We start from the raw sequence: 16,005 nt of genomic DNA, 5'->3' as shown, positions 1-16,005 counted from the left end.
AAGATTGATAGGAAGAACATGATTAACCTAATTAGACTAATGGGTATTTATAGTGGGGATTAGGTACACAAATTAGGGTTTACTAAGGGCTTAAATGACGATTAAGTCCTTGAGGAATCGTTCCTCTCAAAAGAGATGCCAGTCTCCTTTTTGCCGGTCATTCATAAATATGTGCATTTTTCATGGAGGGAAGAAAAGGTTGTGTGGGCCTGTAAGAGAATCCGGGCGTCCAAGGTGTCGAGACGGGCGGATTTCCTGGTGGCTGGACGAGCGGATTGATAGGCTGGACGAGCGGATTGTGGCGTTGTTGGACGGGCGTCCCTCTGGCAAAGAAGCTCGGATTCCTCACGTCTTGGACGGGCGTCTTGCCTAGTTGGACGGGCGGATTGTGTTCCAGCCTTCTTTTCTTCTTTTCTTCTTCCAATAATCCTCCGGGATTTAGTCGGGATGCAAGGATTTCTTCATCATTGCCCATCTACTATAATATGTACAAAGGTCTTCTAGTCTTGTCTTCCCTTTGATGCTTGGTCATTAGATTCGATCAATTTAGCTCTATTTTGCCATGAAAATGCAAGGTTTGCACTCCTCTCCTACCAAGGAAACAAAACCTCAAAGAATATGTAAAACAAAGGACTAAAGATAGTAAATGACCCAATTATGCACTAAAAAGCATAGGAACGAGGCTAATTCGGGGACTAAATATGCTCAAATAATGGTCACATCAAAAAGTCTCAGATCGGCAAGCGGGTTGGCTGTCCAGGAATAACTTGTTCAAGCACTTGAGTGTCAGTTGTACATCTGCTTACCTTCATGCTTTGAACAGCCGCACTGACACTCTCGTTGACCTCAGTATCAAGTCTCTCAAATAAAGGATGTTTGATTTGCGCAGTCGCTCCATTCTCCGTCTCTAGCTACAGGGAAGAAGTACTTGCACTACACTCCTAAGAAGCCTTTGAGGTTGCATCATATACATCATTGTTAGAACTTCGTTCCGAAGGCTGACAACACTCGACCATTGTGTCCAAAAGCAAATCAATAATTGCTTGTTGCAATACTGACGAATTTAAAGCAACTCAGTCACGTCGTCAATCGATGCTGAATTCCTGAGGTATGATCGGCTTGGTTTGGTTCATTTTTAGGTAGTTTAGTTCAATTTTTGAATTGTTTATTTTCATGATTCCTATTTTGGGTGTCTGATTTTGGGCTGTTCATTTTGTTTATTCTCATTTGCAGATGTCACTCACAGGGTATGGCGGCGTCTTCTTTGGATCAGCTTCCTCCTCTACGTTGTACTCAGGTTCTCTCTACCTTGGTGAACAAAACTTCGATAGATAAGAAAGTTGTTGTCTTTCTTCTAACGATCTTAGGATGTATGTTATCTTAGGAGCTCTCGTATGTACACAAATTGTTCTCCGTGTTACTGGGGTTTATTATTATAGGGGAACTTAGTAATATCGCTTCTACTGATTAACCCTTGTTTCACAAGTGTCACACGTCGATCGTGTTTTTCAATTTCTAAATTTTTATCATTTGATCATCAATTGAATGACCTTACCTTAATTGTTCTCATTTCGTGTTTCGCCTACCTATGCCTTTCGTGCCTTTTAGAAATCGAGTGTTGTGAGTTCAGGACTTGTGATAATATTTTCTAAATTACTGCATTCTGACATCGTTTATCTTCCTTTTGATGGCTCTTAGTTCAGTTTGAAGAATTGGCTCAAGCGTATGAAGTCCCCACAGGCCATTAGATGTATTTGAGCACTTATTCAAGCCTGGTTTTTGAGGTGATGCATCCATTAACTATTCCGTTAAAATTCTGAATGTGGCTCCAGAAAAGATAGAGATATTCCCTTTTGAGACACGTAAATTCTCAACTTATATCTTTTTTAAAAAAAAAAGGAAAAACGAGGCAGTAATTTATGAACCACTCAACTTCATTAACCCTAGTCGTTCAAAATTAAAAGCAAGGGGAGAATATAATTCTGAATGTGACTCATAGAAATGCAAGGGGAGAATATAATTCTGAATGTGACTAATTATATTCCCTTTTGAGCCTTGTAAGAACTATCTAATTTTGGCTGCATCTCATTCCTTTTCATTATCAACTTTGATATGTCTTAAGTTTTACTCAAGGTAGGTTCTATCTACCTTAACATTGTCACAACTTTAAGCATTATATAGATGAAGAGGGGACAGTACTGGGGTTGGGGTGAGTTCAGTAGTGTTGTGGTGGCTGGTTGGTCTTAGATAGGTAAACAAATGATTGAGGAGAAAGGAATATTATGATTATTCGGTTAACTCTTATTATTGCGATTATTAATTTTGTTTGTGTCACTTCAATCAGACATTAAGGAGTTAACCTACGTGTTTTACCAAAAGACACTTATGGTCCTGCCCAGATAACTATGGGATGAATATGTTTAGTATAATGTAAATGTATAGTATAGACATTCCGTTGTAATTTCCTAGGCTGTGAATTGAAAGTGAATTTGCGGTATCTCATACACCCTCCTATTCTTAATAATCCTCCCTATTCATGGAGGGCACGAAAATTAAGGGAGGTGAGTATTATATGGCAAAGTAATATAGTGGGGTAGGAGATTGGAGAGAGGGAAGGTATTGTGTAATTAAAATAAGTATTGTTGTGGGGTAAGGTGATTAAAATAAGTATTGTTGTGGGGTAAGATGATTAAAATAAGATAAAGTATGAGTTTTGTGGGGGTATTGTTGTGGGGTGGGGTGATTAAAATAAGTATAAAAGTTTGCCAAATAAGGAAATAAGGAGAGTATTGTGAATAGACGAAAAAGAAAATAGGGAGAGTTATTTAGAATAGAAGGGAGTCGTATTTAATCGTGGGAATAGTTAGCTGCTATATTATTTGATCATTGTTTTAATTTCTCACGTTGGTTGTAGGGTCCTCTGATTTCCAAGTTAGTGTTTTTAATGCAAATCAAATCTTGAAGGTTGTCACCTATGTTGATTATGGTGTATGCAAAGGATGGAGGAAAGATGGTATGCCTTGTAACATGGTTGTCAACAAGTATGTTGTCTCTGACCCTATTAGTGATGAATAAACTACTGTTGCATTTGTGTGTACCTTATTTTTGTACCTGGGTATTCTTTATAGAGTAATTGTTTCTGAATCTGTTTTTGGCGCAAAGGCGGGATAATCCATAGCATGGAAATTATATAGGAGTTTGCACAGATTACTTTTTAGATTCACCTGCCATAGTTAGTAGTCTTAGGACCTTTATTGTTTGATTTCATACGCTGACAATAATTCGCGACATCTATCATTTTGAATCTCTTGCAGCTCTTTAAATTAAGTGGCATTCTCTCTTATTCTTCTGTGGGATGCTAATGTCACATTATACCGGCTATAATGTTACCGAAATCTCAAGAACTACAACCAAGTAAATTTCTTCACATTACCTCGTTTATTTTTTTTTTGGTAAGCGTTCGCGACAATGTCAGACATTGCTTACAAATTTATATATCTGCATGTTGGTATGGATGCCTTGGGCATTCAGAGGTGGGAGGTTGTTCTTGACAGGTATGGACTAATAATCCTCTTGTTTCAAATTTTTAATCAAATTGTTATCACATCTAGAATTTCTTACCTTGTCAGATTTGGATCTTCCCTCGCGGTGAGCTCAACTCTACTAATCCTCGTTCTCCTAGGTCGAGCAATGTCTATTTCCCCACTGTCATACCTCGTCAACCTTACAAAAAAGGCTCCTGATGAAAAATTAAAAAGTCAGGTATGATCTCGTTTTTTCTTCATATTTTCATTTCTTATGATTACTGTCAGCAAATCAACTACCTCAATTCGGCTAATTTACAGGTGATCATCTGGTGGGCCAGTTTAGTGAGGGGTTCCGTTAGTTAATATGGCTCTTGCTTACAATCAGGTTAACCTTTCAAATTCTTTCTTTCAGTTTTTCTACGTAGTAGTACGACTTGAAAGTCATGATACACAAGTGTGTCGCGACTGTTTGTTGTCACTTGAAAGTCAGATACACAAGTTTTGCAGCTTATCGCTTTTTCTTGACACACAGTTTTGATAATATTGCAGTTTACAAAAAGAAAAATCACACTCATGAACACGTAGATAGGTACTATAATGATCACTAGCACGATAAGTGTTATCTATTATAGTACAGTGGTAATTAAATTCTTTCTGATTACAGATTACTCTTTTCATAATTTCCGACAAGGGTAAGGTAACATATATTTCAGCCCGCCTTAAGCTGTAAGTAGCGACTTTGTCATACAGCGAGTTACTTGGTTTTAATTTACTATTAACAGTTTTCAGGTTTTTGGAACTTTGACTAAACCTCTGCTTAGACTACTGGTACCATCATCAACAACCACCAACATCACAGTTTGTTCAGAATCGTCAAGACCCAAATCAACGACATTGCCTTTACCCTGGAATTTAAGAGATTCGGATGCATATATGGCACATAATATCGCTACTAAAAGTACTCTAGGCATGCTCATAACTAAGCCTACTAAAACAGTTCATTACTACTGGCGACAATTTGATCGCGCTTATATACGACCTCTTTTTCAAGCTTGATTTATGGGCCTTGTTGTAATCATGTAATGTAAGGATAGGTGAGAATGTTTATGAGAAATTGTTGATGAAGTTAATCTCTCATGTTTGATTAGATGACTAATGAATAAAGAGATCAAAATTTGATATTGGATGGCGTAGATTTAATCATAGCAGGCAAACATAAACCTTACTACATTGATGATAAATAATAAAAGTAAGAGAAAAGCATGAAGCACACTACTTGGTTGGGTTTCAGAGATGGAGGAGACGATATAATAATGTAAAGATGGTAATTATTGAATCGACCTGGCAATATGACACGACCCGACAAGAAGTTAATTAGCGAGTTAAGTTTAACACGTCGCACCCCTTATTTTGTGCCATTTTTGGTGTGCAATGAGTAAACCTCCAGATATACGTAGTCAGGTTATTTATGACGTAATTTCAGATCATTTCAGTTCTGTTCTGTTTTCAGTCAGTTTTGTTCAACTCATCTCTTCACAAAATAATACATAATAGCCTACAAATCATGTATACCGACACCCAAGAGTGACATGCTCGAACTCAAAAGTACAAAAAATTTGTTCAATAATTCCTGTATAAAACGGTTTAACAAAAGCATATAATTATAACACCGAGTTATAAATTTGTACCATTAATAATTTCATACGAATAGGCAATAAAATCAAATAAATATCCCAAAATTCAAAAAAATCACATTTTGGGAAATTCAGAATACATTATTCATTTATACGAGTATTTGTTTAAATTTTTTATTTTTGGTAAAAAATCTTGAGGAAAAAAAAATAGAAATTGAAGAGTCAGATGAGTAGTACTTCTTGTAAAGTTCGTAGAGTTTAAATACTAAGACCATCCACAACAAAAATAAGTTTTTGTTGATTTTTGTGGACCATGAACCTATCCACCTTATTTTATCATAAGATGATATTTTACACAAAAACTTTACACAACAACAATAAATTTTAACCTGGCCTCAATCCCTCACCTCACTCTTTATTCTCTTCTACCTCAAATAAAAAAAGAAAAAATTACTAACAATTTTCATCCTTAACTATCCACAACAACAAAAAATTCTACTTCTAAAGTTGATATTTTTCTATTCATCACCCACAACAACAAAATTTATTTATCTAAAGATGACTTTTTTGTGAGACTCATCATATTTAGATGAGTTTGACAAAAAATCATTTTTTGATTTAAAGTTTTTGTTGTTGTGAGATGATTTTTTGTTTTGTTTGTAAAGCTACCCACCTATTGTAGTGTTGTTGTTGTTCTTGTTGTGAGATGATGAGTGTAAATATATTATCTTTAGACATAGAAGTTTTTGTTGTTGTACATGGTCTAAGTGCACTCTCTCACACTTATTAATGAAGGATTGAAAGCCTTTAATTTGAAAATAAAAATAAAATTAGAAATATAAGAGGAAAATTATAACGCTAAAAGAGGAAACAAATTCTTAATATATGCATTAGTTGCATAGGTGAATGGGTAATTTGGTTATTAGTTCCAAAATCAATACTAAATCTGGAAGGTATCTAATGTTTAAATAAAACCCTAAGGGCTGTATTTATTATTATTCTTTTTTTAATAGAAAGTGACTGTTTAATACTCCGTAATAAATCTTATAATTAAAGTCCCCACGTTTTAACATGAATAAATTAATGTTGACATTTTATTAGGAAATATTTTTATTTTTCATAAAATGGTCACATTTGTATCCGTGACGGAAAAAGGTTCGTGTTCCAGACGAACTTGCCTTATCATATGGTTTATGAAAGCAAATGTTATTATGATTTGAAAAGTGTATCATTAATGTACCTATCGAGATGCCAATCTTGTCTAATAAACGATGAAGGCATGGTTGAGCCAAGGTGAGAGTGCCAATAAGTTGATTATCGTCATAAATATGTTTGACCAGTAAGAGACCCTTTTCAGTCGCCGAACAAAGTGAAATGTAAGAGCCAATTGCTTCATACGGGAATGAAAGGCCGGCCAGGAAAATAATGAATGTCACCTAACTTGTTCCCATAAATTAGTATAGGACTTTTTTGTAATAGGGTGACTAAACATATGAGATATAACTTACCCTGAAATAGGCATTAATAACTTAATAAAAATAGGAATAAATTATCAATTACTCCCTTTTACGTATTACCTTTTTAGACATACTTTTCCAAGAAATTGTTCATGGTGGTTAGAGAGATTTGTACTAAGTTATCCATGCTTTTTCAAGAATCCATATAAACTTATTCTCAAATGATGTTCCATTTTCATACTTGGTTTACAGCAACAATATCCAACAAACTCTCTTACAAAAAGACAATAAATTAAATTGGCAAGCATTTAGCTAGAACCATTCAACCCAATTGGGGAATCACGCTCTTTTAACAACCGGGGAAAGAGGAGGCCGTAGATGGAAATAGGAGAAAGGGAAAAGGATGAGGAGAAAGAGAAGGGGAGGAACCAATGACAATGACAGGACGGGAGGATAGAGGGAATTTCGCTCTTTCCACAACCGGGAAAGAGGTGGTCGCGGATAGAAATGAGAGAAGGGGAAAGGCTGAGGAGAAGGGGAAGAACCAACGACAATCGCAGAACGGAAGGATGGAGGGAAATAAGGAGGAGGAAAGGAAAGGAAGAAGGAGGTGAGAAACGGAAAGAAAAAGTGGAGTGGAAAAGAAATAGGATGAGGAGAAGAATAGGGTGACAACGGTGACAAATGAGAATGAGAGAAAGGAGGAGGACAAGAGATAAAGAGAAGAAGGGAAAAGGAGGAGGATGAGGTTTAGAGGAGGTGACAACACCGAAGAAGGGGAAGGAGAAAGACTAAAGATGAGGCGTAAGAGAAAGAGAAGGATGAGGATGAGCAGGAGAAGAAGGAAAGACATTGGAAGAGAAGTGTGACACCCCGCGATAACGCGGAAATTATAACTTATAAAATTCAAGCGGAAAATAGGAGATTTTTGAAACTTTTAAAATTTAAAGCGCGGGTTCACAAAAATCTAAAACACAAATAAAGAATGCGGAAATAAAGATTAAATTATACAAACGTGATAGTCAAAGGTGAGGGAAAATATATCTCTCGAATGACAAAACAATAAAAGGTGAGTCTAAACAATCCTAATAAACCAACTACTTGGCCAAAGTGCTCGCTAGCTCACACATGTCTTCACCCCATGAATGCACCAACTAATACCTGTCATTCATGTAAACATGAACGCCACAGTCAGTGAGGAGTAACTCAAGGTTCTCGCAGCCACAAAATGTCAAAATGAACACAACAAAGAACTCAATTAGATAAATCATGTAATATGCTTACAAATGATATGAACATCAAGTTTATATATTTAAACATGTCAATTAAATGAGATGGAATATGATAGATCAATATTAGCATAATGGAGACTCATTATTCATGTGAAATAATTAATAAATATGAAAGATAAGAATACGGTCATTTATGCAAAGGCACGTATTTCGAGGAATTACAATCATAGATATGAGATTAGAATCCGAATCATGTGAAACAGTTAAGTAAGGGATCAACCAATGCAAATTACAAGAATAGAAACCGTAGCCATTATTTGGAAAACCACTTAGCAAACATTGCACGGGACGTGGCTACTAATGTCACATTCATACTTATGGCTTGCATCTCACCATAAGAACGGATGGGAACATCAATCCCGACGATCATATCGCAACTAGAGGGCTTATAGCTCACCCCTAGTATCCGATAGGACCAAGACAAACAACACAAGGCATAACTCTTACCTTGAAAGATAAATACCAATATCTATAACCAAGCAAGACCTTTACTACTCATATATCAATATATAATTCCCCTGGTAGGACGACAATGGTACTCCCAAGACTCAGTCCTAGTCTAAATCTGGCCAGACTTTCGGGACAGCACATTTCCCGATTCGACATGCGGCAGGACAGTCCGCATCCAAGACCCGAACCCTAAATCGGAAATCGAGAACCCACAATCGGCAGGACAGTCCGAAAGAGGCGAAAGATATGAGCTAAACCCACAATCGGCGGGACAGTCCGAAAGAGGCGTAAAGATAAGTCAAGCAATACGGTATAGTATAAAGGCATTATCAAGAATACAACTCAACCAAGCGATACGAATCAACTTGGAAAGAGACTACTACAAGTAATGAACCGATGATAATCCAAGTGAGACATTTAATGCCACATCATAATCATGAATATGAATAAGTAACCCATTTCCTCAATATTTGTCACTTGAATAAAAATATAAACAAATGGTGATGAGCCATTTATAATAAGCAAAACAAGCATCCAATCATAAATGACTCAATTTAATTAAATAAGTAGAATAATTCACTCATATTTGAGATACGATAAATAAATGGGAATGAACGGATTAAAAATTCATATTATAGGTAAGTGAGACATTTCATCAAATTTTGACTTGAATAAATAATAAATTCCACATTTATGATTAATGTGAGAAAAATATATGAACGGACGATATTTAACGAATTAAGTTATATAGAGCATGAGACGGGAATTAATAATATTTTAAATAAACCAACTAGCGCCAAACAATTTATAAACACGACTCAAGGAGCTAATTAGTAACACCCACACATGGCCCTACAGCTAACCATACACGGCCTCAACCCGTGACTAGCTAGGCCACTTCCCAGGCCATAACCAGGCCACAGAAAGCCACAACTGAACAACTACCCATCTCAGCCATGAAACTACCCGAATCAGCCACCTAAACCCATGCTCGACTGTCCCAAAACAGCCCACATTCCTTCCAAAAATGAACATGTCAGACCAGCCAGAAAACCTGCCAAGAAAACCTGTTCAGAAAACCTGCAAAGCTGACTCAAAATAGTCCCATGTACCGTCCTAAAATAGCTCGCATAACACTCATAAAACCGTCCCACAATAACCCATATTCATCATGGAAATTGTCCCAATCCGGACTAAAAGCAGCCGTGAATGGGCTGTCCAAAACAGTCCCAAAAATGCACAGTGAACCTATCCCACATCAGTCACTCTCACGCCCCAAACACAGTCCCGAAGGACACCATTCTATCCGTCCCAAAACTGTCCCAAAGTACCTGCAAAGCGGACTCAAAAACAGTCCCAAATTCAGTCATGAGAGTAAGTTAAGGGGGTGTGTGTGTGTTCCACAAAACACAGAAAATAAGACCCTAATATCCGCAACCAGGTGAAGGGAACTCAACTTAGCTAGTACTCCACCTAGCATTCTAGTCTAAATGACAAAGATGTCCCTGCAGCTACAGATTTCACATAAACCCCAGATAAACTTCAGTGGGCGTTTTACTATGCCTCTACTCTCCACTTAAACGGTTAGCTACTCCAACAAGGGCAATAAAAGAAACAACATTGGCCAAAGTCTTGACAAATGAATTAATATCAAGCCAATGGAATATAAGAGTTCAGAGACAGAAACTTTGTCATTCACGAAAAAAAGGAATGAAAACCGCAGCAACATACGTTAAGGCAAGGCAATTTAAAGCAAGAATTTCAAGTATACACGTGACGATATTTACATGAAGCAAATAAGCAAGAAAATAAGTTAGAGGGACTGATTCGTCCGTTCCGAAACTGAGAACAAACGCAGCAAAACAGAAAATAAGATAGGAATGAGCAGCCTAGCAGTGCACGTTTTCAGACGAGAAATTAAAGGGCATATTCGAGATGAAAATTATCACACAAATGAGAAAGCCATAAAGGGTCAACCTTTATCAAACAGGAGCATATAAAAGGACACAAAAGACGGAAATTTTGACATTTGTCGAGTAACCTATCACCGTTATCTTTTTGCCCTTCAAAACTCCGAGGAAAACGTCTAAAAAGTATGAGCCTCCCACCGGGTCTTCAGTTTCTTCAACTAGAGGAAAGAAAACGAGATAAAAGAGCTAAAAATCAGAACTTTCATGAGACGAGTCAAACTGAAATCACCACAAAAACAAGACTTTCTTACCTTGAAAGGAGGAGGAAGGAAAGGGGAAGAGAATGGTATAAAAATTATCGTATTTGGTCGAGAAATGGGGGAGAAATCGGGGTTTGAATGGTTGAAAAATGGTGATCAATTGATTATTGTTGCTCATGAGTTCGAAAAGAGGAAAAGAGGAGTGAAGGGGAAAGTGACGGGGTGGGGACGACATAATACAACAACAACAACAACAACAACAACAACAACAACAACAACAACAACAACAACAACAACAACAACAACAACAACAACAACAACAACAACAACAACAACAACAACAACAACAACAACAACAACAACAACAACAACAACAACAACAACAACAATAATAATAATAATAAAAGAATTATTTAAAAGGTAGAGTGTGAGAGGGTAGGTGAGTGTGTTGTCGATATAGGATAGGTCGAGAAAAGATTAGTCTCACAAATGGAAATGTGACGGTCTAAAGCTAGACGGAATAATGTCTCGAGTCTCTATTAACTTAAGACGGAAACTAATATTATTACTGTCACTATTATTACTGTCCGACTAAAATATGTATTTTTATATAAATTAAGTTTTAGAATATTCTTTTTATAAAATTCGTGCTTAAAATGAATTAATTAAATTAAATCATTTAAAAATATAAAATAATGCAATTGAACGGTAAAATAAATTATAAATGTCAAAATGAGAATTTTGCGGGTGTTACAAGAAAGGAAAGAAGCAGGATAATGATTGAAATCCAATTCTAACAGAACGTTTGATAAGACGTTTAATATCTCCTTTTATCGATGAAAAGGGTTAAGATTATTTCATATTAGGATGGTGTCAGTTTAAACTCACCTCGAACTTAAATATATGTGTTAATAGTTTTTTTTATATTTCATAACTAATAAGCTTTTACTTCTTTTACATATTTGAACGTAAATAGGCAAAGAAATAGTGTAAAATTGTAGCCTCCAAGGAAATGCTTTAAGCACTACTATAGATAGAATGGTAACATGATTAGATTGGGTACCCAAAAAGAAATAAAAAATATCTCATTTATAATAGCAACGTTTATAAAAAATCAGAGTTCCGCGCATAACGCTTTATTGTTAACAAACACAAGATATCTTGCCTTTGTTGTTAGTTATGCTAATTTCGAGTTTTACTAATGTGCATTGTGTTGTGTACCCTTTACAATGTTATTAATTCCAAACTTTACATAATGTGCTATACGTAGTGTATTCTTTCCGTGTAATACACAAATCGTAGGAAACGTCACTCGCAATATCAAACTTCACTACAATAGATGCTAACGAGGTTAACTGATATACACCACCTTCCGGACTTAGAAAAAGACTTGTGTGAGTCAACACTTGGCTCGGTCACGTTTCAAGGATTTTTCTTGGACAGTGGACTGTAAGGTTGATAATTTCTTTTCAAGTATTTCATGAACGCCTACTTTTATTGTGATTGTATCCAATTTCTGAAAAGCCAAAAGAGTCCCTATTAGTCAAATGTTAAACCAAACAAAATAAATAGACAATATTAGAAGGGAAATGTCCTTAAATTTGGAAGGAAATTTGGAGGAAAATGTTTGAGAAAAAAATACACATAGTGATGTGTCATATATGACATTAACATAAACGACTTTTAGCATAAATAAATACGTGTAAGCACTCATTCACATTTAATACAATCACATATGAACGATAACGTAAACTAATATCATTTGAAATGCTTCATCTATTCATGTCTTGTAATCAATGATCTTATTCCCAGATTTCCTATATAAACTAATACAAGTGCCACAAATTTTACCTCTCATCATCATCCTTTCCTAATCAAAATAAATACAAATAGAAATATTATCAACACCACACCAGCCTTCTAAAATGTCTAACATAATCTGCACACGACCCTACTTCAAAAAGGATAATGAGCAGGCATACTTTATTAAAGGGTATGTGGATATGAAGGAAAAAATAATTTACGGGTAAGGAACTCTATGCCGCATCTACTGGCAACAAGGCTATATCAATAGTGGTCAAAAGCACCATCCATTCCTTGATTTGGAGGAAATAATGTCAAATGTCCTTGATAGGCTTGAGAAGCCTGACAAGAAGAACATGGTTGAGGCTTATAAACCTTGGGCAAAATGGTTCTTGGTAGGAACCGAAACATCAAAGGTGATTGTCGATTATGAAAGCCAATTGGTGTCGGAAAACAATGATGGTATGGTGGTAGTTAAGAGAGGAGACAAGGTAGTCAAAATGTATTGCATTTGCCGAAATTATAATACTGTAAAGGAAATGTATGAGTATCATAAGAAAATTGAGGCAGACCAGTCGGATGAGGAAAGCTACATTATGCATCCCTGTGACGATTTTGGCAGTGACGGATATTATGACTCTGGCTGCTAGGCTATTGTCGGCACAGTTCCAATGGTTTATCCATGTTAATTTTATCAATTGTTTTATGATAATAGTGTGTCTGTCAAGTGCTTACGTTGGTCGTATGTGTCCTTTTTGCAGTCAAATAGTGTGACGTATTAGTTTTATCTTTTGGACCTCTATATGCCTTTTGTGAAATTGTATATTATGTAGGTGGTGTGTTCGTAAATCGACGTGGTGCCATCCTCATAAGATCATTAGCTTACTTATATTTTTGGCCTTCCTAATCTGAATGTTGAATTAATTTCCCGCACAGATTTGGTTGGTGTTACGTTGAAATTAAACTACTTTCGACACCTGCTTTTACCTTTATCTTGCCGCTAGTGGCGTGCTATGTAATTGTCCGATTAACTACGATGGCCGGAATTCCAACACGTGTTTTTTTATTGTGATTTCTTATCTAATTGTACAACAATGGCTAATTGTTATCTTATTGTAAGACAATTATATCGATTATGCGACATCTGATACTAAGGTTTATTTTAGATTTCAAATGCGATTCTGATGAACAATGCTCATTTGTTATTCAACAAAGACAAAATTGTACCTTGCAGGACTTCAAAACAGACCTAAAAAGCACTAGCGCAAACCCCTTTTAAAAAATAAAGCTAAGTCAATCAGGCGTCACATTTGCCACCACTATTAACCTAAATCTCCTGGAATATTGTAATTGGTGTGTTCTTAGTAGCGAAACGTATGACAATTAGTTACACAGCAGTATGCTATATATACCACATTTAACTGGTTTAGATGTCTAAGCAATCATTCATATTAAGTTAAAAGGAGTTCAACACCAACGTAAACTAACAGAATTTATTATTAACATGCTTACATGCGTGTAAATGAACTAACAGTTCAATGCCCCAAATTGAATAGGAAATATTGGGTGCTACTGGCAATCCAAGTGGAAACAAAAGCAGTGTACTGGATTGACTCTCGTGAAGGAAAACCCTCTGACAGTTGTGTAAAGATGATAACTAGGTAAGTTTACAACCTTCAATAATGTCATTTGTTATTGTATGACTTGAGCCATATATATGCAAATAATAATGGGATGTGTGTATATTTATGAATTAGTGGTTTTGAAGCAAAAAAGAAGATTATGTCCACTTGGAAAATATGAAAGCAACACTGATCCCAATTTTATCACGCCATTAGTAAGTGTATTCTTAATAATTACTCGTATCATTTAATTTATGTTTATGCGAGAGGTTGATTATCTAATTCCGCTAATTTATGTGTGATTTATATAATAGTCTCCTAAAGCACTAGACAACAAACAATGCGCCTTTTACGCTTGTCAGTCCATGTGGGAGGTTATCAACGGAAATTATTCTACCATTCCGATACGGGTTAGTGGGATTTAAAAACTATTTAAGACGTAAATTGAGTTCAATTCTGTATACTTCCATGTATTATATCTATTTTGATTATGTATATTTTGAATTGTAGTTTCCACTAATACTCAACAAAGCCCCAGAATATTCACCAGAGGACATCACCTAGTTGAGAAATATGTGGGCCAGTTATGTTGTTTCATTAGCGGAGTCTCAATAGTTTGCTCATGTTTTATGTACGTGTGTATATATAGAACCGTTGTGTATTGGCTTCTTTTAAGTTTTTTGAGGAAGATGTGCATTGGCTTTTGATCATCCTATTTGTACTGTTTTTAATCTAGGTTTAATTGATCATGAGGTGTAATATTTTGATGCACGACTGAATTTTTCCAGTGCTATTTTTTAGCATCTGCTAGAAACGCTGCTGAAAAAATAGCATTTCAGCAGCTGCTAGAACAAGCTAAAATCATTTTTTTTAAAACAATAATTAAAAACGATAACGGTTAAAAACAACCCGTTGCAAACAATTATTTGACAACGGTTTTATTTAGATAAATAACCGTTGACTTATTTTCCCTCCCATTCAAACCGCCAAAAATATAAGATAACGAACGATAACCGTTGTCGAATTCAAAACTTATACAACGGTTTATTTAAGCAGAACCGTTGTCAAAGTTTCATCAATAAAAATAGATAACGGTTACATACCGTTGTCAATAGATAAATATAACAACGGTTTTGCACGCAATAAAGCCGTTGTTAAATTTTGACATTCAATTAAATAAGATAATGAAATGAACCGTTATCATATATAATATTTAACAACGGTTTTGGAACGATAAAACGTTGTTAATAGTAAACTACGACAACGGTTCTTGAGTTGTGATAACGGTATTATAGATCCGTTATTGATGTTATATAACGGTCGCGTGTTTGTACAACCGTGGTATATATTTAACAATCGTCGTTGCAATAACGGTCCCGTGTTTCTATTTAAAAAAATTGCATTATCTGACCGTTATTGAAGGTCTTATTTGGCGTAGTGAATGGTTAAACAAAAGTGGATTTGAGAAGTATGGTAGAAAAATTTGAGAAGTCCAGTAGTAGCTTTTGAAGTCTGATGCAATGGGTTGTTTATTGTACAAGGACAATTTTATGATTGTTTAATTGTATTAGAGGCAATTTTGTAAATTACTCAGGCGATATAAGTAAAATTCGGGCGACAAAAAGAAAAAGTATATTATTGGTTCTCTCTCATTAATGTAGGGAAAGACGGTCTCTCGGAAGACTTGCTGGTTATTTGTGTTATAACAATAGTTTTCAATGATTCATAATTAGAATTAGTCTTTCTTTTTTTGGTACAAGAATTAGTCTTTCTCACATTAAGTAATTATAATTGTATTGTATACACAATAGTAGGTTTTTGACCTTTCGATGAGTTTTAAACCAGATCTATCATAGCCAAATCCCTTCTTTAACAACTTCTCCAGCGTTATCAAAAAAAAACTTCTCACGTATGAATATTTTATTATGCTTAACTCTAATCGTCAACCCTACACGGAGTTACCATGTGTTTTTCATTACCTATGGTCATATAATTTTTTTTTTATTTTAAAAATGTTTGAAGATGGCATAAATAAAAATTCATTCTTTAT

General features: G+C 35.5%; 1 protein-coding gene across 12 annotated transcripts; it reads left to right on the top strand.

The window, feature by feature from the left end:
* The first annotated feature begins 655 nt into the window (after window positions 1-655).
* LOC141639233 (sodium/hydrogen exchanger 1-like) lies at window positions 656-4,708 on the top strand. 12 transcript variants are annotated; one of them, XR_012542429.1, is made up of 10 exons: window positions 659-1,108; window positions 1,234-1,297; window positions 1,699-1,784; window positions 2,915-3,041; window positions 3,315-3,414; window positions 3,532-3,554; window positions 3,630-3,762; window positions 3,846-3,912; window positions 4,192-4,219; window positions 4,310-4,708. XR_012542429.1 is itself a non-coding variant. In XM_074448402.1 (9 exons), the coding sequence occupies exons 5-9, from the start codon at window positions 3,356-3,358 to the stop codon at window positions 4,581-4,583; spliced, it is 462 nt and encodes a 153-aa protein (XP_074304503.1). In that variant the 5' UTR covers window positions 657-1,108; window positions 1,234-1,297; window positions 1,704-1,784; window positions 2,915-3,041; window positions 3,315-3,355; the 3' UTR covers window positions 4,584-4,708. The 12 variants fall into 12 exon arrangements, 3 of the variants coding, with proteins under 3 accessions (XP_074304503.1, XP_074304502.1, XP_074304504.1); XR_012542427.1 differs by having other exon boundaries at window positions 660-1,108; window positions 4,192-4,224; XR_012542428.1 differs by having other exon boundaries at window positions 656-1,108; window positions 3,846-4,219.
* The last annotated feature ends 11,297 nt before the right edge of the window (window positions 4,709-16,005 follow it).

The sequence above is a fragment of the Silene latifolia genome, unplaced genomic scaffold, assembly GCF_048544455.1.
Source record: "Silene latifolia isolate original U9 population unplaced genomic scaffold, ASM4854445v1 scaffold_309, whole genome shotgun sequence".
NCBI lineage: Eukaryota > Viridiplantae > Streptophyta > Magnoliopsida > Caryophyllales > Caryophyllaceae > Silene > Silene latifolia.
This window is presented reverse-complemented; position numbering and strand designations above follow the sequence as displayed.

Bases quoted from the DNA above. Each gene is read 5' to 3' on its own strand.
- LOC141639233 (XM_074448402.1), top strand. From the start codon at position 3,356: ATGCTAATGTCACATTATACCGGCTATAATGTTACCGAAATCTCAAGA. The intron at 3,415-3,531 runs GTAAATTTCTTC...TTGGGCATTCAG, and splicing joins ATCTCAAGAACTACAACCAA to AGGTGGGAGGTTGTTCTTGA. The intron at 3,763-4,191 runs GTATGATCTCGT...TTCTGATTACAG, and splicing joins ATGAAAAATTAAAAAGTCAG to ATTACTCTTTTCATAATTTC.